Genomic DNA, 27,903 nt, shown 5'->3' on the forward strand with positions numbered 1-27,903 from the left:
TTCCACACACAAGACACCGAGTCTCTTGACTGTGTATTTTCACTGGCTGTTCCCTATACCTAGAATGCTTTCTCTATTCATACCCACTTCTTGGTTTCCTTCAAGTTCTAGCTAAAATCCCACCTTTTAAAATGTCTTTCCTAATCCTCCTTACTGTGCCTTCTCTCTGTTGATTATCTCCAATTTATGTTGTCTATATGTTGTTTGTACATATGTGAACATTTTTTCCTCTATTAGTCTTTGAGCTTCTTGAGAGCAGTGAATTACTCTTCCCCCTTTCTTTGTATCCCCAGTGCTTAGCTAAGGGCCTCACAAAGTAGACATTAAATAAATGCTTATTGTCTTGATTTATTGTATGAATTGATAAGGGTTTGTAATGAGCAGGTAGCTATATAAACATAAAAAGAATTGGTTCTGAGAGTATTTATAAAAGTAGTACCATCTCAAGTTGGTCATGAATGAAATTTGGAATAGGGAAGGAGAGCAAGTTGTACTGATGGAAGACAGGCCTGACACTAAGGCAGAGTTGGGTTCAGATTCTATCTCTTACAAATACTAACTCTGTGATCGTGGATACTTTTTCAGTTCTCTCAGGAAAGTTTCTCAAACTGCAAATTATAGATGAGTTGCTGATCTGTACTAGTAGAGAATTTTCATGAAACTAGCATCAGTTCAAATAGTAGAAACCAAGAATCTCAACATGATAATGAAATCACAGGTTCAGACCAAAATAATAATAATCAAAAAATGGAGAGAGATAGTATGAACATTACTCAAAAATTGTGATCCTGGAGGATTGGGAGGAAGAGGAAAAATTTGCTTGCATGGGTTGAGGAATGAGGCTGTAAATTTGACATATGCTAAATTTCTGGCATGGTTGAACCATAAAAGTAGAAAAGTCCCCATACGTTATTGATGATACAGGACTAAAATAGATATTGAATTCAAGATTGAAGATGAAGATTTGAGAGTCAATTATATAGAAACATTTTAAGAACTAGAGTAGATGATCTCACTAAATTGCAAGAATAAAAGAACAGAAGGTCTAAGACTAATTCCCTGATAGATGGAGAAAAGAGGAGCCAGTGAAAGTGACAATTAGAGAGACAGAAGAATGAAGAAGGTGCAATATTATAGAAAGGGAAAGTTGAAAAGATTTCCTAGAAGGGGATGCTCAGTGCTATCAAGTGTAGCAGAAAAATCAAGAAAAATTAGACCTTAAATGAATCCATTGGAATCAGAAGAAACTAATTATTCCTTTATAGTAACAAGACTGGAATACATATTGTGGAGGGGCCTAAGAGGGGAGTTAGTAGGAAATATAAGCAGTTGATATAGGCTGCCAATTTGATGGGATATATTATGAAAAATGGCAGGGAAGTAGAATGTTTCACGGTGCTTTGCTACCAATTTCTAAATTTGGCAACCTTAATTCTTAGAAAACTCTATTGTCTTATATATTCACAGATTCAGTTTAATTATTGGGTGCTTACTATATAACAGGTACTGTGCTAGAAACTGGTGAGACAAATGTGATAGGAAGTGGGTGTCATAACCAGTGCTTGGACCTGGCTATTGTTCAAGCATTTACCCTTGTCAGTCATCTGCTCCACCTAGCATCATAAGGCACTCTGCAGTGTTACGACCTCAGTGCCCTCCTTTATTCTTTACTATCTCTTAATTGCCATCTTTTGCTATGCCCTGTCAATTTTACCTTTGTAACATCTTTTCTAAATGCTTCCTTTTTTACTCTGATATTACCATCACCCTTGGGGCAGGCCCTCTTCTACTCACCCCTTGGCTATTGTAACAGTCTGCTTGATGGGTTTATTTGATTTAAGTCTCTCCCCATTCCAGTTTGTTCTCAACTCAGTTGACAAATTAATTATTGCTGAAGTGCAGATCTCACCCCTTGTAACCTTTCCCTCCCCAGCCCCAGATTTTAGTAGCTCTTTTTTACCTCCAAGATCAGATACGAAGTTCTCTACTTGACATTCAAAGCCACCCTTCTATCTTTCTAGTCTTCTTATACCTTATTTCCTACATTGCAGGTTTTAAATCAGTGATACCAGTTTCCTTGCTGTCCCCCAAACAAGATTATATCTAAGTATAGCTACATGATACAAACCCTTTCCTAATAACCTTATAATAATTATATTGGAGATACTATTGTTGAGTCATTTCATGTCCAACTTTTAGTGATCCCATTCTAATATTTGGAATATTTTCCCTCCTTTTCTCTGCTTCCTGGCTTTCTTAATTTCCCAGTTAAAATTCCATCTTTTACAAAAAGACTTTCCCAGTTCCTTTCTTAAATCTTTCCTCTGTTGTACTTTCTATCTGTTCTATATATAGTTTGTTTGTATATAGTTGTAAGCATATTGCTTTCCCAATTAGATTGTGAGATCCTTAGGGCAGCAACTCTTGGTATCACTACAATTAAACACAGTGCTTGGCTCATATAAGGAGCTTAATAAATGCTTATTGAATGACTTCGTATCTCCTGGTTTCTCCTTTCCACTGTGAGAGCAATTGTCTGCCACTCATTCATTAGTCCTGTCCCTTTATGGTTACCAACTAGATTTTCATTCTAGTGTAGAAGTTGGGTCAAGCCTCATAGCTTAGTTCCCATCATACTCAAATTCCCTTTCATCTTGATTTTCATTCAAGATCACTTATAAAATATTCTCTATAAAATTTAAATCACAATAGTAATAATAAATTAAAGATGGCCAATACAAATATACTCAAGCTTTCCTAGCCTAAAACCCATCCAGTTTCCATATCAACCTCCAAACAATAGTCAGGGTAAAACCCTGGAGGTTCAAACAACCCTGCCAACCCGGAGCAGCCAAGATCATTCATCCAAAGTTTTCAGGGACAGGCTTCCCAGCTGAGGACCACCAGAAGTTTGTTTGGATAAGGTGTGAATGCTATAGAAGGTTAGTGACCTGATACAACCCTTCTATTAATAACCTTATAATGGTTATATTGAAGATGTTGCTGTTGAGTCATTTCAGTTGTGTTCTTTGTGATTCCAATTGAGGTTTTCTTGATAAAGAAAATAAAATGGTTCATCACTTTCTTCTCCAGCTCATTTTACAGATAAGAAAATTAAGGCAAACAAGTGACTTGCGCAGGATCACAGTTCTTAAGTGTCTAAGTCAAATTTGAACTCAGATCTTCCCAATATATATGGATAAGCATGGTACAAGGGATAAGCTATAGATGAGTTAAAAGTTTCATGGAGAAAATGACACATGAATGGACCAGCAAGGAGGAAAAGGATTTCAGCAGGAAGAGAGAAGAAAAGAGCAAATATCTTTTTTCATGGAAGTAGCATCAGTTCAAATTTTCTATTCATAGAGACAATTGGTAACAGATACATCTTTAATATACCCATAATTCTCAGTTCACCAAAAATTGCTGAATAATTTGAGTGTTCAAAGAAGGGAGACAGTGTGGTCCAGTGAAAATGCCTAACCTTGGAGTCACAGGCCAAGATTTTGTTTCTTGATTCTGACATTTATTACCCAAATGACCGTGAGGAGGGCATTTAACTACTCTTTTCACCTCAGTTTCCTTGCATTAGTGGTCTTATGTGCCTGAAATGTATCTCTCCTCATCTTTACCTTATAGAATTCCTAACTTCTTCCAAAGAATATACAAATACCCAAATTCAAATGTTACCTCCTATACAAGGCCTTTTCTGAACTTCCCTTTATAAAGTTCTTTGCATGAACTTTGTACTTTTGCACGTATATGAGTTGTATTCCTCCAGTAAGGTTGATCCCATTTAGTGTTTTGCAAATCCCTTGGGAGTAAGGGTTGGACTAAAAAAAATAAAGTAAAAAATAAGAAGTTTAGAACAGATGAACTCTCAGGTCTTATCTACATTTAAGCTATGATTAATGAAATTTTGTTGTTATTTAGTCATGATCTCATTTGTGGTTTTCTTACTAAAGATTCTAGAGTGGTTTGTCATGTTCTTCTACAAGCCAATTTTACAGATGAGAAAACTGAGACAAATAGGGTTAAGTTACTTGCCTGGCCTCACATAACTAGTGAGTATCTGAGACTAGATTTGAATTTACAAAGACTCAGCTTCTAGGCTTAGCATTTTATTTACTGTGCCTGACTGTTCTAATAAGAGACTTAGATCTCCCTCAACTTAAATTAAAAGGCTCCTGGTTCAATATCAGATATTTATACCAGCTATCTATTCAGATTGTATTTTGTACAAATTGGGGTAGGATAACTGAATGAGAAGTGAGGAAAGAGGGATGAGAACCCTTCTGTTCTATTCCCAACTCAGTTGTTAATTTACATTATCTTTGATAAATCACTTAAATTCTGACAATCTATGTCCTCATTCATAAAATAAGGGTAGTATTGGTTGTAGTACTAATCTGGGAAGAGGTTATTGTAAGCCTCCAAAGGGATGATGATAAATATGAAAGGTGGTTGTAAGGTCATCATCATCATCATCAATCATTATCATCCTTATTATTTCCCCCAGAATTCTATTGCTGTCCTAGTTTTCTGTGGATGTGCCTTATAGCTATTGTAGATTAGTTCTGGGCTCTCCTTGTGGGAGAGTATTTTTAAATCTGGAAAGTTGCAGAGACTTAGGAAGATTAGAAGAGAATAGAAAAGAGAACAACCTAATTATGGCAGGCAGTGTGTTATATAATTCAATTAAACAAAATTTGTTAAACACGAACAATGTGCAAAGCACTGGGCATATGGAAATCAAAATAAAATATTCTTTACCTTAAAGGAACTTATATTCTACTGAAGCAATGGTTCCCAACTGTTTCTGTTTCTTGAAAACTTTTGAACAACAACAAAAAAGAGTTTTTGACTTACAAAATAATTTAATATATTTATAAAATTTGCAATTATTATTGCTCAAAATTCCATTAAAGAGTTTTTAGAATGAATTTCTTGAATCATCATTAGGAACTCACAAGTTATTTTTGAATAACTAAAGGGGACCATCTCATTAAGGGATTTAATTTGTACACATAAGTAAATGCAAACTATATGCATAGTACCTTTAAGAGAGAGGATCTAAAAAGGTCTTATGCAAGGGATGGTATTTTCTCCATACTTTGTACGAAACTAGAGATTCTAAAGCTAGAGGTGAAGAGGGAGTACATTCTAGATATGTGAGACCACCTATCTAAACATATGAGATGAGAGACACAATGTCATGTATGAGAAATAGTTAGCAAATGAGTTTTACTGCTAACTTAGCTTAGCAGTAAGTGGAAAGGAGAATAATATGAAATAAGGCTAGAATAATAAGGAGAAGACATACAGTGAAGGACATGAAACACTCACTGATGCCTTTGTAGTTTATATTGGAAGATTTTGTATTTTATTCACTGAAAAAATTTTGAGTAAAGGCATAACATAAGAATTGTTGTTGTTGAGTCAATTCAATTGTGACCCCATTTGGGATTTTCTTGGCAAAGATACTGGAATAATTTGTCATTTCCTTCTCTAACTCATTTTATAGATGAGGAAACTGAGGCAAACAAAGATAAGTGATTTTTCCAGGGGTCACACAAGCTTCTAAGTGTCTGAAGTGGGATTTGAAGTCTTGAAGATGAGTCTTCCAAGTCCAGTGCTCTATAATACTTGTGTTCAAATCTTAGTTCTGTCATTTATGATATCATGTCTGACTCTGGCTTATAATTTTCCATCTCTGCATTTCAATTTCTTCATGTGGAAAATTGACAGGGTTGGACTAATTGGTCTCTAAAATTCTTTCACTTCTAAAACCTGTTACTAAGATACATTTGATTAAACTGGTTTTGGATTTGTAGTTTTGTATTTGACTTTGTCACAATAAGCATAAGTTTATTTCAGACATTTGAATTCCTCCATCATGCATGCTATTCTTTAAAAAACCCCACAGAATTAAAAAAATAATATGCCACTTTGAAGTTTGTTAAAGGCATTTCCTACCAATTATATATTTTCCTTGAAAGGCTAAATCTTTGTCTCATGAAGTAAAGATGATTATTAGTCTGCTAACTGTGATCTGTAATTTCATATATGGAACATCAAACCTTTTTGTGTTCAAAAATGTCATGCTGAACTGCCTCTTAATGAAGATTCATTTATTTTTTTCACACTGCCAAATCTAGTCCATGGGGGAATTTCCTTCTCTTGGTCCACATGAATAGGTCCCATTATTGCTAATGCAAGTTTTGCACATGCCTGATGAGGTGAATAGCTATTGAAATCATCTCCATTTAGCTCTTGTGAAATGATTTTCAGCTAGTTATTTCGAGATTTCAATGGTGATCTACCCTTCTTCCTGAAAATGCATAATTTGACATTAATTTGGGGGTGTCTGGTGATGATTTCATGGTTGTGTTATTGATTAGTTGGAAATATTCTTTTCCTTCCATTTCAGCTGGGTGGTAAAATATTTATAATCTTCAAGAGACATCAAATTTAATTTCTTATAATGCTTATTCTATAGCTCACGTAATCACGGCATGCCTGCAAAACTGAACTTCTGGAATTTGTAGTCTTCAGGTCATGGTGTTTGACCATGGCTTCTCAAGATGCCCAGAACTTCTTCCAGCCTCTTTCTTCTTGGATGTCACGGGTGTATGAAACTGTTCAGCAAATTGGAGATACTTTATCTGCTTCCTTCACGAATTTAAGTAAGCAGAATCCTCAGTTAAACAGTGAATTGGACTCAGAGGTGAATGATGATGATGATGTTAAAGAGAGTGATTTGGAAGATGGAGCAAAGCAAGACAATGCTCAGACCCGGGATTGCATGGACTCTGTATTGCTTGAAACTAACCATTTCTCTGTGGGAAGTAATAATACTGATTTTTGGGATCTGAAACAAAGCCCTCTTGGGGATTCTAGTTCCATAGCGTCCCAACAGCCCCGTTCTACCTGTCATAATCCAAAGCAGCCACCCAGGCTTTCTCCTGTTCTTGAGAGAGGCTGCCATCTTGAAAAGCTGAGCCAGAATCTTCGATATGGCTTTGAGAATCAAGCTCCTGAATCTTTAGAAAACATTAATGGAGAAGAGCAAGGTAAGTTAACAAGACATCATATTTGTTTCATTCTCTCAAAAGTGCCACTCCCTTAATTTCATTTTGATGTATTTTGAGTTATTATCCTATTCATCATTTGTAAGCATTTCAGGTGATTATTTCTTATTTAGAAATGCAAGCCCTGTATGAACTTTAGAAATTCAGAAATTAAAGAGATAATGCATTTGTGAGATGCTTAATGTATACGTTTTAGCTACAGACTGAGTTTTATAGAGATGGAAATCACTTTGCTTTATGAGCTTGTAATAAAGATTATAGAATGCTAGATATAGAACAAGGGACTAAAATTGTGAACTCCTTGAGGGTAAGAATCATCCTTTGCTTCTTTTTTGTATCTCTGGCACTGAGAACAGCAACTGGCATATAGTAGGTGCTTAATAAATGCTTACCAATTTTTGACTGACTGATTTAAGATAATCTTTTCCAACCCTTTATAGATCAGGAAGCAGGTTAACCAAGGGATAAGTGACATGCTCCAAATCACACAGATCAATGATAGAATCAGGATACATACCCACATCCTTTGACTTTAAATTGTAATAATTTTATTTTTTAATTTAATATTTTATTTTCCCCCAATTACATGTAAAAATAAAATTTTAACATTCACTCAAAAAATTTGGGGGGGTTTCAAATTCTCTCCTTCAATCATCCTTTTCCCACTGCACCTGTTGAACAGAAGGTAAACTGTTTGAGGAGCATCTTATGCACACGTCATGATGATTCAAAAAAAGCATTCTCACTTGTTTCCTTGTGTTAGGAATCTCTAGATGCTACTATATTATTCGGTGTGAAATCCTGTGCAAAAACTATCCTTGTTGCAGGAGTTTTAGTTGACAACATTCCAAGAACACTTCTCACAGTGTTTCACTGAGATGTGTGATGACAGCAACTAGAAAATCATTGCAACAGGAACAGTTCTCCTTCTTTTTATTGGGAAAAAAGGGTGAAGTATTCAACACAGATTGCCCACAAACCTACTTACTCCTTTACTGTGTCATCACCTAGCACATGGCAGATGTTCACTCAATGTTTGATGATGATAAAAAAGGTCAATGATAGTTACCATTTGTTTAACTTTTAAAAATTTGCAAAGAGTTTTATGTGTATTAATTAATTTTATTTTCACAATAACCGCAGGAAACAGAGTCCACTTTCCTTTTTGAATTCTATAATCTTACTGCACTAGTTAATTTCAGAGAATACTCTGAGCAAAGTCCTCCATCTTCCATCTTCATGCCTATGTGCCAGTTAACCTTTATGTCTGCAGTGCTCTTCACTATAACCATCCTCCACCTAACATCTTCATTTCTTTGGTGTCCTTCAAAACTCTTTTCAAATACTTATTTCTTCAGAAGACCTTGCCTGGTCCTGCCCAGCTTCCTTTCTTAGATTACATTCCCTCTATTCTATATTTATCTAATTAATCATAACAAGAACTATTTATTTAGCACTTTACAGTTTATAAAACTCAGTACAAAATACAAAAGGCCCTTTAAGCTATTGTTTAAAACTACTCCAAGGTTTTCAGGACATTTTGTATTATCTCATTTTATCTCACAATGATGATGGGAGTTAGATGCTATTGAGATTCTCCTCCTTTTACAGATGTTGAAACAGAGGCAGAGGGTAAATGACTTGCCCACAGTCAATCACACAGCTAGTGTCTGAAAACAGATTCAAACTTCTTTCTTTCTGACTTCAACAATACTTTTCACTATGCTACTTGGCTACCTTTTTATATGATGGAAGGTATATTCTAAGAAGACCAAACCAGTCTGATCAGTCTCAATATTTCCTGTGGGTTTGTGATCTTCATAACTGTAGTAATAGAGTTACTGTTCATTTAACAGTCAAGTAGGAAAATTGGAGTATTAGCACAAGGTCTGATTTTAAAATAGTAACACAAATTCCTTTTAGAAATAGGCTATCCTACCTAGGCACTATTGAATTCTTTTCTTTAGGGGATCTGGTGCATATGATATAGTAGAACAACACCAATGACTTCTGCAGAAACATGCAATTTGATGAAATGTCTTTACAGAAGGCATTAGTTTTATAGAAATGGTAATTTTTTTTTGGAGGGGAGGAAATCTGAACTTATTATTTCATTGGTGTTTCCAGAACTCTTGGTCAGGAAATTCTACCATTGCATATAGTCAACAGTATTGCAACTTTTATGATTGGCAAGTTCCCTGAGACATGGAAGAGTTAAATTATCTAAATCAATAAGGAATTTAAGAGTTAGAAACACCTGAATTCAAATCCTACTTAAGTTATTACTATCTGCAAGTCATTTAACCTTTCTGAGTTTCTTAATCTGTAAAATGGTAATAATAATGGCACCTTCTTTCCAGGGATGTTGTGAGGACAGAATGAGATAAAGGGATTTATAAATCTGAAAGTGCTATATAAACTACTTTCGCTAAATCACAGTCACTATTAATGGTGGTCCTGGATCCTAGGCTTACTATCTACCTACTATAACGTGCAGCTTCTCTCTTTGTAGCAGAGGATCATAGATTTAGAGATGGAAGGAAACTTGAAGGTTCATCAGGTTCAATCCTCTCCTTTTACAAAAGAGAACACTCATATACAGACAAGAGAAATGACTTTCTAAAGATAACTAAAAACTGGAGGCAAGGAGCAGAGCCAGGATTTGAAACCAGGTTCTCTGATTTTAAATTTATCTATCTATCTATCTATCTATCTATCTATCTATCTATCTATCTATCTATCTATCTTTTTTAGCTGAGGCAATTGGATTAAATTAGTTGCCCAGGGTCACACAGCTAGGAAGTATTAAGTGTCTAAGGTTAGATTTGAACTCAAGTCCTGACTTCAGGGCTGGTGCTCTAGCCCCTGCACCACCTAGCTGCCCCAATTCATTGATATTTTTGAGACATTCCAATACTCCAGTTCACTTTCCTAACCTTTCACCATTTGAGGCTTCATTTAAAACCTAAGACAAAAGAACAGCTAGGTAGCACAGTGAGTAGAGTGCCAGGTATGGAGTCAGGAAGATTCATCTTCCTCAATTCAAATTTTGCACCAGGCATTTATGAGCTATGTGATCCTGGGTAAGTTACTCAATCTTGTTTGCTTCAGTTTCCTCATCAATAAAAATTAATTGAAGAAGGAAAAGGTGAATTACTCGAGTATCTCTGCCAAGAAAACCCTAAATGGGGTCATGACTGAAATAACTGATTAGCAGAATTTTATGACTTTATAATGGGATTAATCCCATTATAATGTAAGTTATAGTGTATCAGGGATGTTATTGTAAAATTATATTGGAAGGGGCAAACAAACAGAGGAATTAGAGGTGAAAGGAGATCATCCCTTTTGCTTTGTGACATAGTCAATATGATAATATTTATAAAACAAATGCCTGGCACATAGGTGCCACATAATACTTATTCCTTTCTTTCCCCTGTGCCCCCTTTTTCAAAAATGACAGTCAGATTTAACCTTTTCAAAGAGCATTTATTCAGGTATATTATTTTTGATGATAAGGAAAAGTACTTTCACAGTTTTCACACTATTCTACTGATGCTCCCCATCTTCTTTTATCTAAATTAAATTGTGATTGTATAAAATCTAGACTTCCCCAAATTCCATGAAAGCAGAGATAAACACACAGACAGAGACAGAGATAGACACACATACATACACATAGACAAGGAGAAAGAAAGAGACAAAGACAGAGACAGAGAGAGGGAGGGAGGGAGGGAGAGAGAGAGAGAGAGAGAGAGATTGAGAGAGAGAGAGAGAGAAGAGAGAGAGAGAGAGAGAGAGAGAGAGAGAGAGAGAGAGAGAGAGAATGCGAGAATGCTTCATTCTGTAAACAGACACAATTTCTTCTCTGGGTATGAATAAGATTTTTCTATATAAGTTCTTCAGAGTAGTTATGGATCATTGTACTACTGAGAATAGCTGGACATTGCTATGACTTTGTATAAAGTACATTTCACTTTACTTGAATTCATGGAGGACTTTCCAGATTTGTTTTTTTCTGAGAGCATCCTACTCATCATTTCCCACAGAACAATAACATTCCATGAAAATCACAGAATTTATTCAGCTATTCCTTAATCGATGGGCATCCCCTCAATTTCCACTTTTTTTTGCCTGAGAAGAGAGCTGCTACAAATATTTTTGTACATATAGGGCTTGACTCTTGTTTTTGTTTTTGTTTTTTAATACATTTGACTCAGTTCCCTGTATGTTTGAAAAATAAGGTCTTATTAGAGAAGCTTACTTCAAAATTCTTCTTATAATTACTTTTGCTCATGAAAGAGTGCATACAGGGCTATCAAATTGTGCATAGCCCTTGATCCAGCAGTATCCCAATTGCGCCTATATCCCAAAACAATCATAAAAAAGGAAAAAGGACCACATGTGCAAAACTGTTTGTAGTGGCAAGAAATTTGAAATTGAGTGCATGCCCATCAGTTGGAGAATGAATCAGTTATGATATTTGTATGTTTTGGAATATGACTGTTCTATAAGAAATGATCAGCAGGATGATTTTAGAGATGCCTTGGAGAGACTCATGTAAATTAATGCTGAGTGAAGTGAGTAGAACCAGGAGAACATTGTACATAGCAACAGCAAGATTATATGATTATCAATTCTGATGGACATGGCTTTTTTCAATAGCAAGGTGATTCAGGCCAGTTCCAATGGTTCTATCATGAAGAGAGCCATTTGCACCCAGAGGGAGGATTGTAGGGACTAAGTGTGGATCACACTCTTTTATCATCCTCTCCCTTCCCATTTTTCCTTCTCCTAATTTCTTGTAGGGTAAGATTTTTATACCAATATTGAATGTGTATGTTATTTCCTCTTTGAGCTAATTCTCACTCACTCTCTCTTCCTCCTCTTCCCCTCCACTATAAAATTTTTTCATGTTTCTTTTTTATAACAGATAGTTTTCTTGAAGTACATTCCTCTCTCACCCCTTAATTTCATCATATGTTTTAGACATTATTCCTTCATGTTCAACTCATACTTGTGCCCTCTGTCTATATATGCTCCTTTAAATTGCTACAATAATGAGAAAGTTCTAATGAATGACATTTCATACTCACATGTAAGAATGTAAACAGATAAAACTTTTTAAGTCCCATATGATATCATTTTCCTGATTACCTCCTTCTGCTTCTCCTGAGTCCTGTTTTAAAATGTAGTTGAAAATCCTCTTTTTCATTGAATGATCACTTTTCTCCCTGAAGGATTATATAGCCCTAGCTCCATAGCTCTCTGGAATATCATACTCTAAAACCCTCCAATCCTTTAATGCAGAAGCTGCTAAATCTTATGTTATCCTGATTGTGGTGCCACTATACCTGATTTTTTTTCTTTTTGGATATTTGCAATATTTTCTCTTTGACCTGGAAATTCCAGAATTTGGCAATAATATTCCTGAGAATTTTCATTTTGGGATCTCTTTCAGGAGGCGATTGGTGGAGTCTTTCAATTTCTATTTATCCTTCTGATTCTAGACTATCAGAATAGTTTTCCTTGATAATTTCTTGAAAGATGATGTCCAGGCTCTTTTTTTATGATGACTTTCAGGTAGACCAATAATTTTCAAGTTATCTTTCCTGAATGTATTTTCCAGGTAAGTTGTTTTTACAATGAGATGTTTCACATTTTTTTCCTATTTTTTCATTTTTTAAAAAATTGTGTCTTGATGTCTTATAAAGCCATTAGCTTTTATTTACTTGAGCTTTTGTACCTCCTTTCTCATTTGGCTAATTTTGTTTTTTAAGGCATTCTTCTCATTAGCTTTTTGTATTTCCTTTTGTACCACTCTCAATTGTTTTCCTAATTTTTCCTCTATCACTCTTACTTGATTTTCAACATCCCTTTTGAGTTTTTCCATGGCCTGAGCCCAATTCTTATGCTTCTTGGATGCTTTGGATGTAGGGGCTTTGACTTTGTTACCTTCTTCTGAATCTGTGTTTTGATCTTTCTTGTCATCATAGTAACTTTCTATGGTAAAAAACTTTTTTTGTTGTCTGCTCATTTTCCTAGCTTAGCATTTTAATTCTGTTAAAGTAGGATTCTTATTCCAAGGTGGAAGATGTACTGTTTTAAGCTTCAATAATTTTGTGTAGGTGTTTTCAGAGATCCTTCTAGATATCTTGACCACAAGTATTCTCTTCTGTTCTGGGACTATTAGGAATCTCCTTGTACAGGGTTAAGTGATTTAACCAGGGTCATATATCTAGTGTCTGAGGCCATATTTGAACTTATTGTAGCTGTAAGATCTAGTATGCTCGAGCAACAGAGTTCTTCTTTGCTGACATTGGGACCAGGGGTTGTACTGGTGTGGTTTGTGCTGAGATTGTGCTCCAGGCCCCCACCTTGCTTCCACAGACTTTTTCTGCTGACCTTTTAAGTTGCCTCTGACTGGAAAATGTTCTATTCTATCTTTGGGTGTTCTGATGTTATAAAGTTTGTTTAGTTATTATTTAAAGGAATTTGGAGCAGTTTTAGGGAAAGGTTCAGTGAGTTTCTGTATTTACTCTGCCATCTTGTCTCCATCTCCCTTGATCAACATTTTTTTGATAGATAAGCTAATTGTCCTCACAGGGTAATAGGGAAGCTACATTAATTAGAGGGGGCTTACTGCATGTTGTAAAGCTCCAAAGTAGGATTTTTAAAGGATCTGGAAGAACAGGAAGGCTATTCAAAATGGATTTTCTATGGAAAGTATGATGTTTTCAATGTCCATGAGAAATATACTAAGTTCTATTAGTTTAGCAGGGACAAGGATGCAAAGAATATAAAAGAATCTATAAGGTATATAGGGTAATACTCAGGAATTTAAGAAGGAAAATTAAAATTTTGGATTTGACTTTGAAATCCATCACTAGTCATTTGATCCTTCATAATCATTTAAAGTCCTTGACAATGTAAACAAAATAAAATATTGCCTATAGGTGTATGCATGGCACCTGAACACTCTTTCTCTTTGGAGGAAGTTTTCATATACTGAGAATTTCATAAAATCCTCATGAGAACTTTATTCATTTTTAGGATGAAAACTTTTTTTAGTTTTTGCAAAGTAATCGGGGTTAAATGACTTGCCCAGGATTACTCAGCTAGTAAATGTTTAGTGTCTGAGGCTGAATTTGAACTGAGGTCCTCCTGAATCCAGGGCCAGTGTATTATCTACTGCTCCATTTAGCTACCTCCTTAAGCAGTTTTTTCTTTTTGCAAATCTAGCACATTATGGGCTTATTTCTTTTGTGTTGTTCATAATTTCAGTAATGTCCAAGTCTTTATAAAGACTTTTGTTTTTTTCTTGACAAATATATTGGAATGGTTTGCTATATCTTCTCCAGATCATTTTACAGATGAGTAATTGAGGCAAACAGGATTAAATAACTTGACTAGGGTCACACATTTTGTAAATATCTGAGACTATATTTGAATATAGGAAGACAAATATTCCTGACTCCAAGTCCAGCACTTTATCTACTGTGCCACCTAGCTGCTCTTTTGTCTTAGGCAATACTATATTGAAGCCCCAAGTGAAAGGTTGGGAAAGTGAACAGGGCATAAGCTGGCAGATATATATGGACATGGAAAGGGGGAAGAAACAAATGATGAACACTGTGAAGATACGAAACACAGAATATAGTTACCACACTTAAACTAGTTGAGAAGCTTACACCATTTTGTTGATTCCAAGAGACCTGAAAATATAATGAACGCTTTTCCTTCTTGAAGTTAACTTGAGACACTAGAATTAGGAAGATATATTTTTAGTGTGTATGTGGGGGAAAGGGCCAGGAAGAGGATTTTCAATTTATGCCTTTCAAAGCCAAACAGAATGAAATTATCAATTATCTGTTGAAGAAAGAATTCATTCTGTCTGTAAGGTTGGTTTAAACAAAGCAAGAATGAAAGAGATGAGGAGTTCTAGTCTATCAATCCCACAAGGCATTCATCACATTCTCTTCACTTATTCCAACAAAATGGGAGCTGTGAGTGCTATATAGGACTTGGGATGAAACAGACACTCTAGATAAATTCACTCAGGATGTTATAGATGGAGGAACATGGTTAAAATGACTCTGGAGAATGTCTAGCTTTCTTAATTTCCCTGATGTGAAATAAACATATTCTTCAATTTCAAGTGCTTTCCTCTCAGTGAACAAAATCTCATCATCCTCCCCATCTCTGTCTTACAAATTAACAAAAAAACCCAATTATTTAATCATCTCATAACTTATTGTGGGCTTATAAACAATTAGACAGTAACTTCAGTGTGTGATTATGACAACACCCTAATGCCTTTGCATTCTACCTGATGGTTAAAGAGTTTTGAAGTGAGTGTTGGTATGTCTGAATTGTCCTTCAAAGTTTACTCTGGCCTTTCCTTAATCTCAAGTTAAAGCACACAGGCTGTCTGACCCTTCTGTACTCAAGGGAGACATTCAAAAACATGCCAGTAAATGCTAGTATTTTAAGACCAATTTATGCTTCTATGATTTAAAAGAAAAACTAACCCCAAACCAAAAAACAACAAGACAAAACAGCTTTGTGGAGCTTTTTTGCTTTAACCTTGAGTTCTTTTCAGAATTTCGCGTCTTGATTTTATTTTTACTTAATCCACCATGCTTTTACTCCACAAAAGAAGATTTTAAGCTAAATTGGCCCCAAACAAGAGGGATGCTGAATGCTTTTTGTTACCATGGAAACAATTCTGGGCACTTACTGAGGACCTGGTTGCCAATAGTAATGTAACAGAGAAAATAGATACACTTCATTTAGTGGTCGCCAATGATTAAGAGGCAGAGAGACCACTTATAGAGTCATGCCAGTGTAGGCTTTACAGTTTAAAAAACCAAAAAACCAAAATACCAGACTCTCAGTAAAGAAGCATTTATGACACCTTTGATATGTGTTGGGAAGGAGATATAATTGCAGTTAAAATTCTTATTTGTTTTCCATTTGGCATCTTATATCATTTTAAAGGCTGGTTTTTAACCACATGTATTTGTTTCCAAGAAATATGCTCACTATTTCCTGAAATAGACCTTCTAATGGAATTAATGTGTTCCAAGTACATTGGAGTATAGAACTTTAAAAACAATCTTTGGCTAAATGGAATGTAAAGAAAAACATCGAACAGTAGGCTTTGAAAACTTGATGAAGTAATTTGACTTTTCACTCAGAGTACTGCACTGGGCTAATGTGGCATGTGATGACTGGAAGGAAGTCTTATAGGGTCCCTACAAGCTGCTATCCACCCTAAGTGGAAAGGCATTCTTTGTTTCTGTCAGAGGACTTGGCCTTTCTATGACTTCTGGGGCTATTAATGGTGTCAGTGGATGGTATATTATTGGACATGATACCTGTTACAACTTTGCACAAATTAACCCATATTATAACATGGTTAATGGATAGCACCACCTCTTTGGCTCCTTTTCTTCTGAGGTTTTGCTTCTCAATTATTAGCTCAGAAACATTTTCCATAATAATCCAATCACCATTCCACAGAAATGAGACTTCCAAATCAGTCTAGCTGCCACTGTTGCCCAGGAAAACCCAAGTGAGTTTTTCTCTTATAGCTCAGAAATAGCAAAAAAAATCTGAGTGGTTATCTGATTTGAATGCTTTAAGAAATAGTTATTTAGAAAATACTTTGAAAGATGATCTACAATTTCCATAGTCCTAAGTTTTAAGAAATACAAATGGTTATTATTGTTCTTACTTATTTTGCTGGTTCTGTTATTTTTCCTCTGAATAAATTTATAGGCTTAACTTACTCTTTCAGAAACACACAGAAACAGGATAAGTTAGAAGGAAAGAAAAAGAAAATAATTGTTTGGTTTTCTTCCCCTGACCTTCTCTTTCACTCCATGACTTTAACCATTCCCTTTCTCTGTGCAGGTTAATTTGAAATCCATGACTGTCCTGACCTTTCTTCTAAATAATAGCAGCTAACATTTATTAAACATTGATTGTAAAATACTCATCTCAATTAGGTCTCACCAGCTCCTTCAGCTAATTAGTTAAAAAACTGACTTCATACTTGCCCTATCATAATGACTTAGAGATTTCTATCTGTGTACCATTGTGTACTGTAGGATTGTTTTTTTTTTTTTTACTTTTTTGTCTCTTTTGTTTTTAATATCAATTAGATCCATCAATTAGCCACTGAGTTCCTAATCATTTCATTTCTGTAACTTCTGTTGAGTATGTTTTTCCCCATCCTTCTTTATTCCTACTGCCATTAATTTAAGATAGGGTTTCATTACTACATGCCTGAACTATTACACTAGCCTCTATTTTGGTACTTATAATTACTCTCTACCCACCTCTAGTCTGTACTTCATAGCAATGTCAAATAATGTTTGCTTTGTCATAATGTCTAGCTTTGTCATTATTCTACTTAAAAATTTTCAGACTTGAAAAGAGTAGTCACACCTGTAGGAGGACCAAATGAGAACAAGTATTGGAAAGTATTGGAAAAGTATTGGAAAGTATTGGAAAAACCCAGAGAGAAAAGAGTATTCAGGAGTAGAAGATGGTTATTAATATTATATTGCAGATGGGTGGGGGTTGAGAAAAAAACCTATCATATCTGTCAATTAAAGCATCATTGATAACTTGAGAAGGAGCAGTTTCAGGTAAGTCAGAAGCCAAATCACAACAATTAGAGAAGTCAGGAAAGGGAGTGAAAAAGGAGAAAGATAAACAGATTTTTTAGGAATTTAGCTGAGAGGGGGAGGAGCAAAATAGGATGATAATGAGGGGATGTTAGGGTTAGAGAAAATTATTCAAGAATGGCAGAGATCTAGGAATACTTATAGGCAACAGAAAACAAATTAAGAGGTGGGCAGAAATTGTACTTTGGGCCTTATATTGATAAGGGAAAGCAGACTATGGTATGCTAGAACAAACTCTATCTGGGGCTAAGTAGGATAAGTTTATTAAGTTTTCAATGGCAGAAACTGTTGCTCTGTCATTGTCAGTAATGTCCAACTGTGATTTGGGGTTTTCTTGCCAAAGATGCTGGCGTGGTTTGCCATTTTCTTTTCCAACTCATTTACAGATGAAGAAACTGAGGCAAATTGGATTAAATGAGTTGCCCAGTATCACACAAGTAACAAGTAAGTGTTTGAGGCCAGATTTGAACTCAGGAAGATGACTCTATCCATTGTGCCATGTAGAGGCTAATGAGAGTATTTATACCTCAGAAATCAGTGGTATTTGATAAGTACTTGATTTATTGCTTTGTTGATTGTCTATACTTTAAAAAGAGTTAAAAAGTTTGCATGCAGACTTTTTTTTTCTTTTGATGGCCTTGTTATTAAACATTTATCATCACACCCCTGTGGTATAATAGAGCAAATTCATTATTGAATGAATGACCTGACTCTACTATTGTAGATTAATAGACCTCTGTCAAGCTGGGAAGATGTCTTTTGTGAAGTGACCCAGAAAGTCATCCTTGGTCTTGACTATTTTCATTGGCATTTGATTAAGATTTTGATGATATTATTTTCAAATCACTATATAATATGGAGCTAGAAGGGAAATTTAATACTTTGGGGATACACATTATGATCTTGGTGTGCAATAGCAATGGAACAAATCTAACAAAATGAAATTTATTGGAAATGATTAAAAAGACCTGTACATAGTATATCAAAAAATAACACCCAAGAGCAAAACAGCAATTTTTCATGTTGAGATACAATATTTCATTTGAAAAAAGATCTATTTTTGTTTTAAAAAAGCATGGTTTTATTGACATCAGTTAGAGTGTAATGTGGTAGCAACAAAGTAATGTCACATTGAACTGCATTAATAGGAAAGAACATTCAAAATGATTTGATAATCACCTAGTAACTTTCCTGGATCATATTTAGAGTCTTGCTCTTAGTTCTGAATGTCATACTTTAGGATTGTTATTAAAACATGCTTCCAGAAGAAGGTAATTAGCTCAGGATGGTTAAGATAGTTGAAATCTGATTAAAAGAAATAATATTTCACTTGGAGAAGAGATTTGGGGGAGAATGAAATGAAATAACTATCTTCATGTATTATGAAGCGTAGCTTATGAAAGGGAAGTTAGAAATATTCTGTTTCACCGAACACAACACTCAATTCAACATTTATTAAAGATCGGTTAGACTCAATTCGTTATTTTCTGGGGATACAGAGATAGCATGTAAACCCTTACAATCAAGGACCTTAAATATAATAAAGGAAAAGAAATGAGGGAGAATGTGGTAAATGCAAATAGGAGGGAAAGGCACTTGTGTATAATTTCAGGAAGGAAAGATCATTTTTATTTAGCGGAATCAGATATCAAGGAGTTCCTACAGGAGACATATTTCTTGAATTTGATCTTGGAAAGAAAGGAGGAACTTCAATATATAAAAATGCTTGTTGGAATGGAAGAAGTATGTTATAGGCACAGAATTATGTGAAGATATGGTGAATAAAGGGTATGTAGTATGTTCAGCTTAAACTTAGAATATGTGATTGAGAAAGTTTGAGATAAGTAGGTTGAACACAGATTGTTTTTTATTGTAAATGCCAGAATAAAAAGTTATGTCTTATTAAAAAATTGATGGGGAAACACTGAAAATTTTATTTTTTATTAATTTTTTAATTATTATAGCTTTTTATTGACAAAATATATGTATGGGCAATTTTTCAACATTGACCCTTGCAAAACAACTTTTCCCCTTCTTTCCTCTTCTAGATGGCAGCTAGTCCCATACATGTTAAATATGTTAAAGTATATGTTAAATACAATATATGTATACATATCTATACAGTTATCTTGTACAAAAAAATCGGATTTAGAAAAAAGGTAAAAATAACCTGTGAAGAAAAACAAAAATGCAAGCAAACAATAACAGAAAGAGTGTAAATGCTATGTTGTGATCCACACTCATTTCCCAGTGTTCTTTCGCTGGGTGTATCTGGTTTTGTTCATCACTGATAAATTGGAACTGATTTGGATCCTCTCATTGTTGAAGACAGTCACTTCCATCAGAATATATAGTATATATAGCTCATATAGTATTGATCTCCTGGTTCTGCTCATTTCACCTAGAATCAGTTCATGTAAGTCTCTCTAAGCCTCTCTGTATTCATCCTGCTGGTCGTTTTTTTACAGAAATACTGAAAATTTTAAAGTAGAGGAGTGATGTAATAATTGGTGTAGTTCATTAAGATGACTCATATGGATGAATTTGAAAGGGTAATAGACTTGGCACTGGGTAAATGAGCAATTAATTGTGTTGAAGTTATATAGAGGAAAGTTTTGGGTCAACATAAAGAAAACATTATTAAAATTGTTATGAATAATTCATTTCTCCTCTTCTTTCTCTTTCCTGTTCCCTTTCTATTTCTCTTCATCATCATCATCATCATCACCACCACTACCATCTCATTGTGGTGTTGTATTTGGAATCATCCTTTAGATAGAGGCAAAACTAGATGATTTCTTATAATCTCATTAAAGATTCCATGAATTTTTTGTGATTAAAAAAAACTAGTATTCTTCCTATGCTCTATGGAAGGAAAAAAAAAGCTCAGGAAGGCACCAAATTCAAGAGAATGGGAAGCAGGTACAAATTTAGAATGTTTCCTATCTAATGATAGTTTTAGCTTCTTTCTGCAGAAGAAGAAATATAGGAAATATCCTGCTCCTCATTGGTAATTATAGTCTACTTTGGAAAGTTTTTTTTTGTTGTTGCATTTTTCCATTCTCCAAAGAGGAGGAGAACTCACTTTGGGAAAGGAGCTTAATGGTAGAAAGACATTTCTGGGATTTATTGTTTAGTCATTTTAGTGATGTCCAATTCTTTGTGAGCCTATATGGGATATTCTTGGCAAAGATATTGGAGTGGTTTGCTATTTCATTCTCTAGCTCATTTTACAGATGGAGAAACTGAAGCAAACAGGAATAAATGAGTTGTCTAGTCCTACACATATACTTAAGTGTCTGAGGACAGATTAATTATAACGATAATGCTCATACTCTCCTTTATTAGTTATTTAGAAATGCTTTTCCTTCATTAGATTTCTTGATTGATTAGTTTCTTTAATTAAAGGGTTTAAAAGTGCTGATTTGTTTCCTTATATCCAACACAAATCTTTGCAGATAGCAGATACTTAATAAATATCTGCTTAATTAAATTTGTCTATTAAAGCAAAATGAATCTAACTTCTCTTTCACATGAAAATCATTTATAATGCTTATTTTGAGTAAATTTTTTTAGATAAACACATGTCTAGCATTTGAGCAACTTGACTAGCCCATTAAAGCAGCTCTCTCTCTAGTAAAGTTTGAGTTTAGCTTGAGAAAGGACCATAATGTCCACTACCTTATCTTGACAGATGATCTTCAGTTCTCCCATTCAAATGGAAGTAGTTTAATTTTCTACATAAACTGTCCAGTTTACACAGGCATGCAATAATGAGATTTGCACAAAGACAGTCAGAAGAGATGATACAAGGACACTCTCAAAGGCTTTCTAAAGAACTTTGGTATTGATTGTGAGACATGAGAGACATTGACACAGGACTTTCCAGCATGGCGTATCCATATCAAAGAAAGTACTGCTCTATGACTAATACAGATTGTAATAGCTCAAAAGAACCCTGAGATGTGCAAACAAATTTAGAGACAGCCCAAACATCCAAATGGCTTATTTATGTTCAACCTGTGGTAGAGCCTTCTGGACTCATATTGGTATGATTAGTAATAGTCACACACATTGTACTTTGATCTCAATATCATGATGTCATTTTGGTTTTCTTTGAATAATGGGGCAATAGAAATGTTTGCACATAATTTTCTTTTCCCCCTTACTTCTGCAGGCTAACCTGAAGCTCTACCTTTGAGCTGTGTGGTAGTGTTCTGTTTCTCTATCCTCCCAGAGAATGGGCTTGTAGTTACTCCCTGGGCTTGTGGGAGCTCCTTAAAAGTATGCTCTTAAAGGTGTGAATTTCATGTGTGGACCAATGAGCAAACTCCTTTAAAGGTGTAAACTAAGTGCACAAGTTCCTTGTAAGAATCCTAACACTGTGCCACAAAATCTGTTTTTTGAGGGTGGATGGATGAGGAAGGAATTGTTTTGTTGACTGTAGGAAAGGGAGAGTGCCCTAGCACTGTGATATATATATATATATAAAGATAATACTATGTTTTGAAAAGGAGGTGCCAGCTTTTAGCAAGGGACATAAGGTACATTAGTAATGAACATGATGTAAAATTGAATGGCCATAGAACAAATACATATAAGGTGCTCTTGAAGCATATATAAAGGAGAAATCTCTTCTACTATGGAAACAAGGAAAGTTTTGTGAAGCAACTGGCTTTAAGTTGGATGTTGATGGGCATATAGGATCCAGATAATTAGGGAAGTTAATGTTCAGTAATTTCAGTCATGTCTGACTTTTTGTAGCCCTATTAAGGGTTTTCTTCACAAAGATACTCTAGTGCCTTGCCATTTCTTTCTCTAGCTTATTTTATAAATAATGAAAACAAGGCAAAGTGAGCACTGAGTAAGGACTTAGTTGCTTTAGCACACTAGGTCTTATAGCTACAGTGGGCTGGGGACACTCCTAACATTTTCAGAATAGAAAATAATTTTTGTGGTCAAGTCCCTAGAGGGATCTCAGAAAACAGCTGCATAAAACCCTGAAGCTTAAGATAGTGCATCCTCCACCCTGGAAACAGAACCTTATTTTAACAGAATTAAAAGTCAAGTGATAGGCTGAGAAAATGAACAGATAAAATAAAAAAATTCTAAAGATAGAAAATTACTATGGTGACAAAGAAGATCAAAACACACACTCAGAAGATAACAAAGTCAAAGCTCCTATATTTAAAGGGTCTAAGAAAAATAATAATTGGGTCCTAGCTATGGAAGAGCTCAAAAGGGATTTTGAAAACTAACTAAGGGAGATTGAGAATGATGAAAAATGTACAAAAGGTTAAGAATGCCTTAAAAAACAAAATTGAACAAAGGGGAAAGGAGTACAAAAGTTTAAGCAAATTAAAAATTATTTATCTACCTGAAAGTCATGATAAAAAAAGATCCTAGAATAATATTTCATGAAATTATCAAGTAAAAGTGTCCTGATATTCTAAAACCAGAGCGTAAAATAGAAATGGGAAGAATCTACCAGTCACCTCCTGAAAGAGATCCCTAAATGAAAAACACCAAGAATAATAGAGCCAAATTCTGAAAAAGTATCATAAGAAATGGAGATTTATTTTAGGGAGGGGGAAGGTTGGGTTTAGGATGATAAGATCAATTTTAATATTTTGGATTTAGAGTATCCTCAGGTTCAATGAATAAAACTTTTATGGGTGCAGCTAGAAGGTACATGGATAGAAATACCAGCCTTGAAGTCAGGAGAACATGAGTTTAAATGTAGCCTGAAGTACCTGTTGTGTGACTGTGGGCAAGTCACTTTACTTCAATTGCCTTGTCAAAAAAAAAAAAGAAAAGAAATACTAATACTTTTATTAGTTGTAATTTTGTCTTCTTGCTCTTTGTGTATCTGTCTCTGTTTCTGTCGTGGGTTTCTGTCTCTCTGTCTCTGTCTGTTTCTTTCTGTTTCTATCTCTCTCTCTCTTTCTGTTTCTCTCTCTCTCTCTCTCTCTCTCTCTCTCTCTCTCTCTCTCTCTCTCTCTCCCTCTTTTTTTTTGCTACTGATCATGTCTACCCCTTCTGAAGCTTTATTTTATCATCTTTATGGACTTGGACTTTTTTGACCTGGATTAAGATGAGGTTCTCTATATTTACACAGGTTTGTTTATTCTTGGTGTTGTGTGAGTTTTTTTTTTCCTTTTCTAAAGTCATTTTATTTTTCACTTTATATGCTGCATAAAATATAGAAATATCACATAGGTGAAAAGCAAAACAAGTCAGATTGTATATACAAAGCTCTTGCCATCATATTTGAAGTAGCATGTACTTGGTGAAATCCTAGTTTATACTCTTGGATCAAATCCTCAAAGTGTTCTGTATTCTGAAACATATTAAATGCATGCCTAATGCCCAGTCCAAAGTCTGTTGCAGGATGAAATGCCTGAAGAAATGAAATGAAATATCTGAAGAAATGCAGGACAGTCATCACATACATTTCTGTCTTTACTTCTTAGATTCAAATGATATTCAGTAGTATGGATTACTTGACTGACACTTTCTTTAAATTTCTTAATTTCTTCTACTTTCTTCTGTTCTACTTGAATAGAAACAAATGGAGATTCTGCTAGTAATTCTCTAGATATTTCTTTTGCAGTTGCTACACTTTCCTTTCTATCTTACTTCTTTCTTTTCCCCTTTTTAAGATTGTAGTCTATGTGAGTCATACTGTATGTAATTTCTTAAGAAGCAAATGAAGTTTAGTGATTTCTGAAGAAATTAATCATAGACTTGAGGGAGTTCTTGAAGTTGAAAAGAAAACATCCTCATCAAATACCATGTTTCTTGCACTTCTTTCTTAAAGAAATGATCACTATTTAAGAACTAGTTTCTTTCATAATGGGTCCTCAAAATCCATTATCATCTAGAATTATACAACAGAATGTTATGGTCCTGATTTATTTATGTGTTCTTTTCTTGTTTTTCTGAGAAGGTAGTACTTGTAATAACGGAATAAGCAGTGGGCCAGGTGCCAGAAGAAACTTGAGTTCAAATTTTGACTCTTACATTTCCTAGCTGTGTGAACCTATCTGTTTTTAATCTTTCTAAACTTTAATTTCCCCATCTGTAACACTATTTGTACACTCACACTATATTATAATATTGTTGTGAAGAGAGAACTTTGTAAATCTTAAAGAATGATAGAACTATGAGATAATGTTTTATGAAGAAAGAGCTTTTTCTTATTTTTTTCCTATAAACTTTTTTAGAGAATGACTAGTTAGTTGCTTTCCTTTTCACCCCTCCTTTTCCCTTCTTTCTTCTCCCTTCCCCTCCCCTCTTCTCTCCTGTTTTTTTCTTTTCTCTCTTTTTCTCTCCTTTCTCTTTCTCAACTCATCTCTTCTTTTCTCTCCTCTCCTCTTTTCTCCTCTCTTCTCTTTTCACCTCTCCTTTCTTTTTCTTTCTCTTCCCCACTTTCAAAACTTCCTTTTTTCTTTGTTTACTTTCTTTTCCTTTCTTTTTTTCTAATTTCAAGGGATAAATTTTTTAAAAAAGGTCACTGAAAATGATGGGAAAGGAATTATTCTAATTCTCCTAACTTTTATTTTTTTGAAAAAAATTTAGACTTTCCCATTTTTTAGGCATTTAGTAAATCAACTTTGTAATAATTTATATCAATAATAATTACAATAATAACAGTATTAAATGATAATAATATATTAATAAATAATAGTATAATAATTAATAATAGTTGTTTTAAAATAATAGTCATATTAACAATATAATAATATTAATAATTTAAATAATTTGTAATAACCCTTACAATAGAAGATATTACTATAGATACTGCACCTATGATTTTAGTGTCAACTGACAAAGTGATGTAAGCAATTATGCATTTATATGATATTTCAAACCATACGAAATAATTTCTTACAACAGTTCCATGAAGTAGAGGAGGTAGATATTATCCTTTTTGTAAATAAGAAAAACAAGGTTTACAGAGGTAAAGTAGTTTGCATAATGTTAAACTAGTAAGAAGTGAAAGAAATGAAATTTTTTTTGAGAAATATTTGATCATTATTTTAACACCTAGTGTGTTAACTTTTTTTCAAGCTTTGTATTATTTGTACATTTGACAGATTACCATATATGTCTTCAAATCATTGAAGCTATTGTGCATTCTACTCTACCATATTGACTCCCAGAGAGTAATTTCAAGTATATATGGTAAAAACTTCCAGCATTTATAAGGCCCTTTGCCAGAAAACTGTGTGCTTTCAACTTACAAGATGCAAATACCTTTTAGTGAAATAAAAAATGCACATTTATTTTAGATACACTGAGATTAAATAGAAAGAATTAAAAACTCATTTTAAAAACAGGAGTCTTTATTTAACTGTTTTTTACATCACTTTCATGTCTCAGTAATTTAGTCATGTCCTACCCCAACAGGGACAGAGTTAAGCAAAACAAATTAACACATTGACTGTACCTGATGGTGTATGCATATTTGGTATCTGTATTTTATCATCTCTTTTATTGGATGAAATTATGTTTCACCATCAGTGATTGCTAGCCATCACATTGATTATCATGGTTCTTGGCATATTAATGGTGATTAATAAATGTTTATAGAGTTGATCAGTCGATGCTCTTAGCGTTGTTTTTATTTGCAACATTAGATAAAATTATAACTTGCTCTTCTTGTCTACTCTTTTTCTTTAAATTTTTTTATTATAATGAATTTATTTATTTTTAATACACATTGCTTTATGAATTATGTTGGGAGAGAAAACTTAGAGCAAAAAGGAAAAACCATGGGAGACATAAAAAAAAATAGCATGTGTTAATTTACATTCAGTCTCCTCAGTTCTTTTTTCTGGATGCAGATGGCATTTTCTGTCCAAAGTCTATTGGAATTGGTTTGGATCATTGAACTATTGAGAAGAACCAAGTCTTTCATAGTTGATCATCACACATCCTTGCTGTCATTGTGTACAATGTATTCCTGGTTCTGCTGTTTTGCTCAGCATCAGTTCATGTAAATCTTTCCAGGCTTTTCTATAATCAGCTTGTTCATCATTTTTTACAGAACAATAACATTCCAATACCTTCATGTACCACAACTTGTTCAGCCATTCTCCACTTGATTTGCATCCACTCCTTTTCCAGTTCTTTGCTACCACAAAAAGAGCTGTTACAAACATTTTTACACATGTGGATCCTTTCCCCTCCTTTATGATTTCTTTTGGATACAGACCCAGTAATGGCACTTCTGGGACAAAGGATATGCACAGTTTTATAGCCCTTTGGGCTGCTCTTCAGATTCATCGGATCATTTCACAACTTCACTAATAATGCAGTAGTGTCCCAGTTTTCCCATGTCTCCTCCAAGATTTATCATTATCTTTTCCTGCCATTTTAGCCAATCTGAGAAGTATTCTCAGAATTTTGCCCTTCTCTAATCAATAGTTAGTTAGAGCATTTTTTTCATATAGTTATAAATGACTTTAATTTTGTCAACTGAAAATTGTCTGTTCATATCCTTTGAACATTTATTAATTGAGGAATGACTTTATTCTTATAAATTTGATATAGTTCTTTATATATTTTAGAGATGATATCTCTATTCTTTCTATTTGATAGGCTCATAAGAGCCTTTCCAAGTTTCCCTCAGTTCTTCATGTTGGTTTTTCTTTTAGTTAGTCTCAAAATATTTTATATTTCTATATGATTCCTATATTCCTATATAATAATTTGTTCAGATGCTTCCTAATGGACGCATAGCTACTTGTTTCTAGTTTTCGCTTTCATCAAAAGTGCTGTAGTAAATAGTTTTATATCCTGTAGAATCCCCATATTCCCAATAGTAATATTACTGGATAAAGGTTACATGTAAGTTAGTGATGTTTTTGTGTGGTTACAAGTTGTTTTTTAGAATGGATGGACAATTTAAAAAATAGCATGTGAGTGTTCCCATCATTGCAGTATTTCCAAAGACCATTCAACATTGATTATTTTTATTTTCTGTTATCTTTGCCAATCTGATGAGTGTGTGGTGAAACCTTTAGAATTCTGATTTGCATTACAGTTATTATCAGTTCTTTAGTATGATTATATGATAATAATAATTCTTTAGTATGATTATTAATAGC

General features: G+C 34.2%; 1 protein-coding gene across 4 annotated transcripts in view; it reads left to right on the plus strand.

Moving 5' to 3' along the window:
- SYT16 (synaptotagmin 16) overlaps positions 1-27,903 on the plus strand; it is a 331,817-nt gene that overhangs the window by 209,617 nt on the left and 94,297 nt on the right. For 2 of the 4 annotated variants that reach the window (XM_074290311.1, XM_074290312.1), the window contains one exon: positions 6,500-7,073. The exons of the other annotated variants lie outside the window; for them this stretch is intronic. In XM_074290311.1, coding sequence (XP_074146412.1) covers positions 6,572-7,073 — 502 coding nt within the window. In that variant the 5' untranslated portion in view covers positions 6,500-6,571. The remainder of the gene's footprint in view (positions 1-6,499; positions 7,074-27,903) is intronic. 4 annotated transcript variants of the gene reach the window in all.

The sequence above is a fragment of the Sminthopsis crassicaudata genome, chromosome 2 (assembly GCF_048593235.1).
Source record: "Sminthopsis crassicaudata isolate SCR6 chromosome 2, ASM4859323v1, whole genome shotgun sequence".
Classification (NCBI taxonomy): domain Eukaryota; kingdom Metazoa; phylum Chordata; class Mammalia; order Dasyuromorphia; family Dasyuridae; genus Sminthopsis; species Sminthopsis crassicaudata.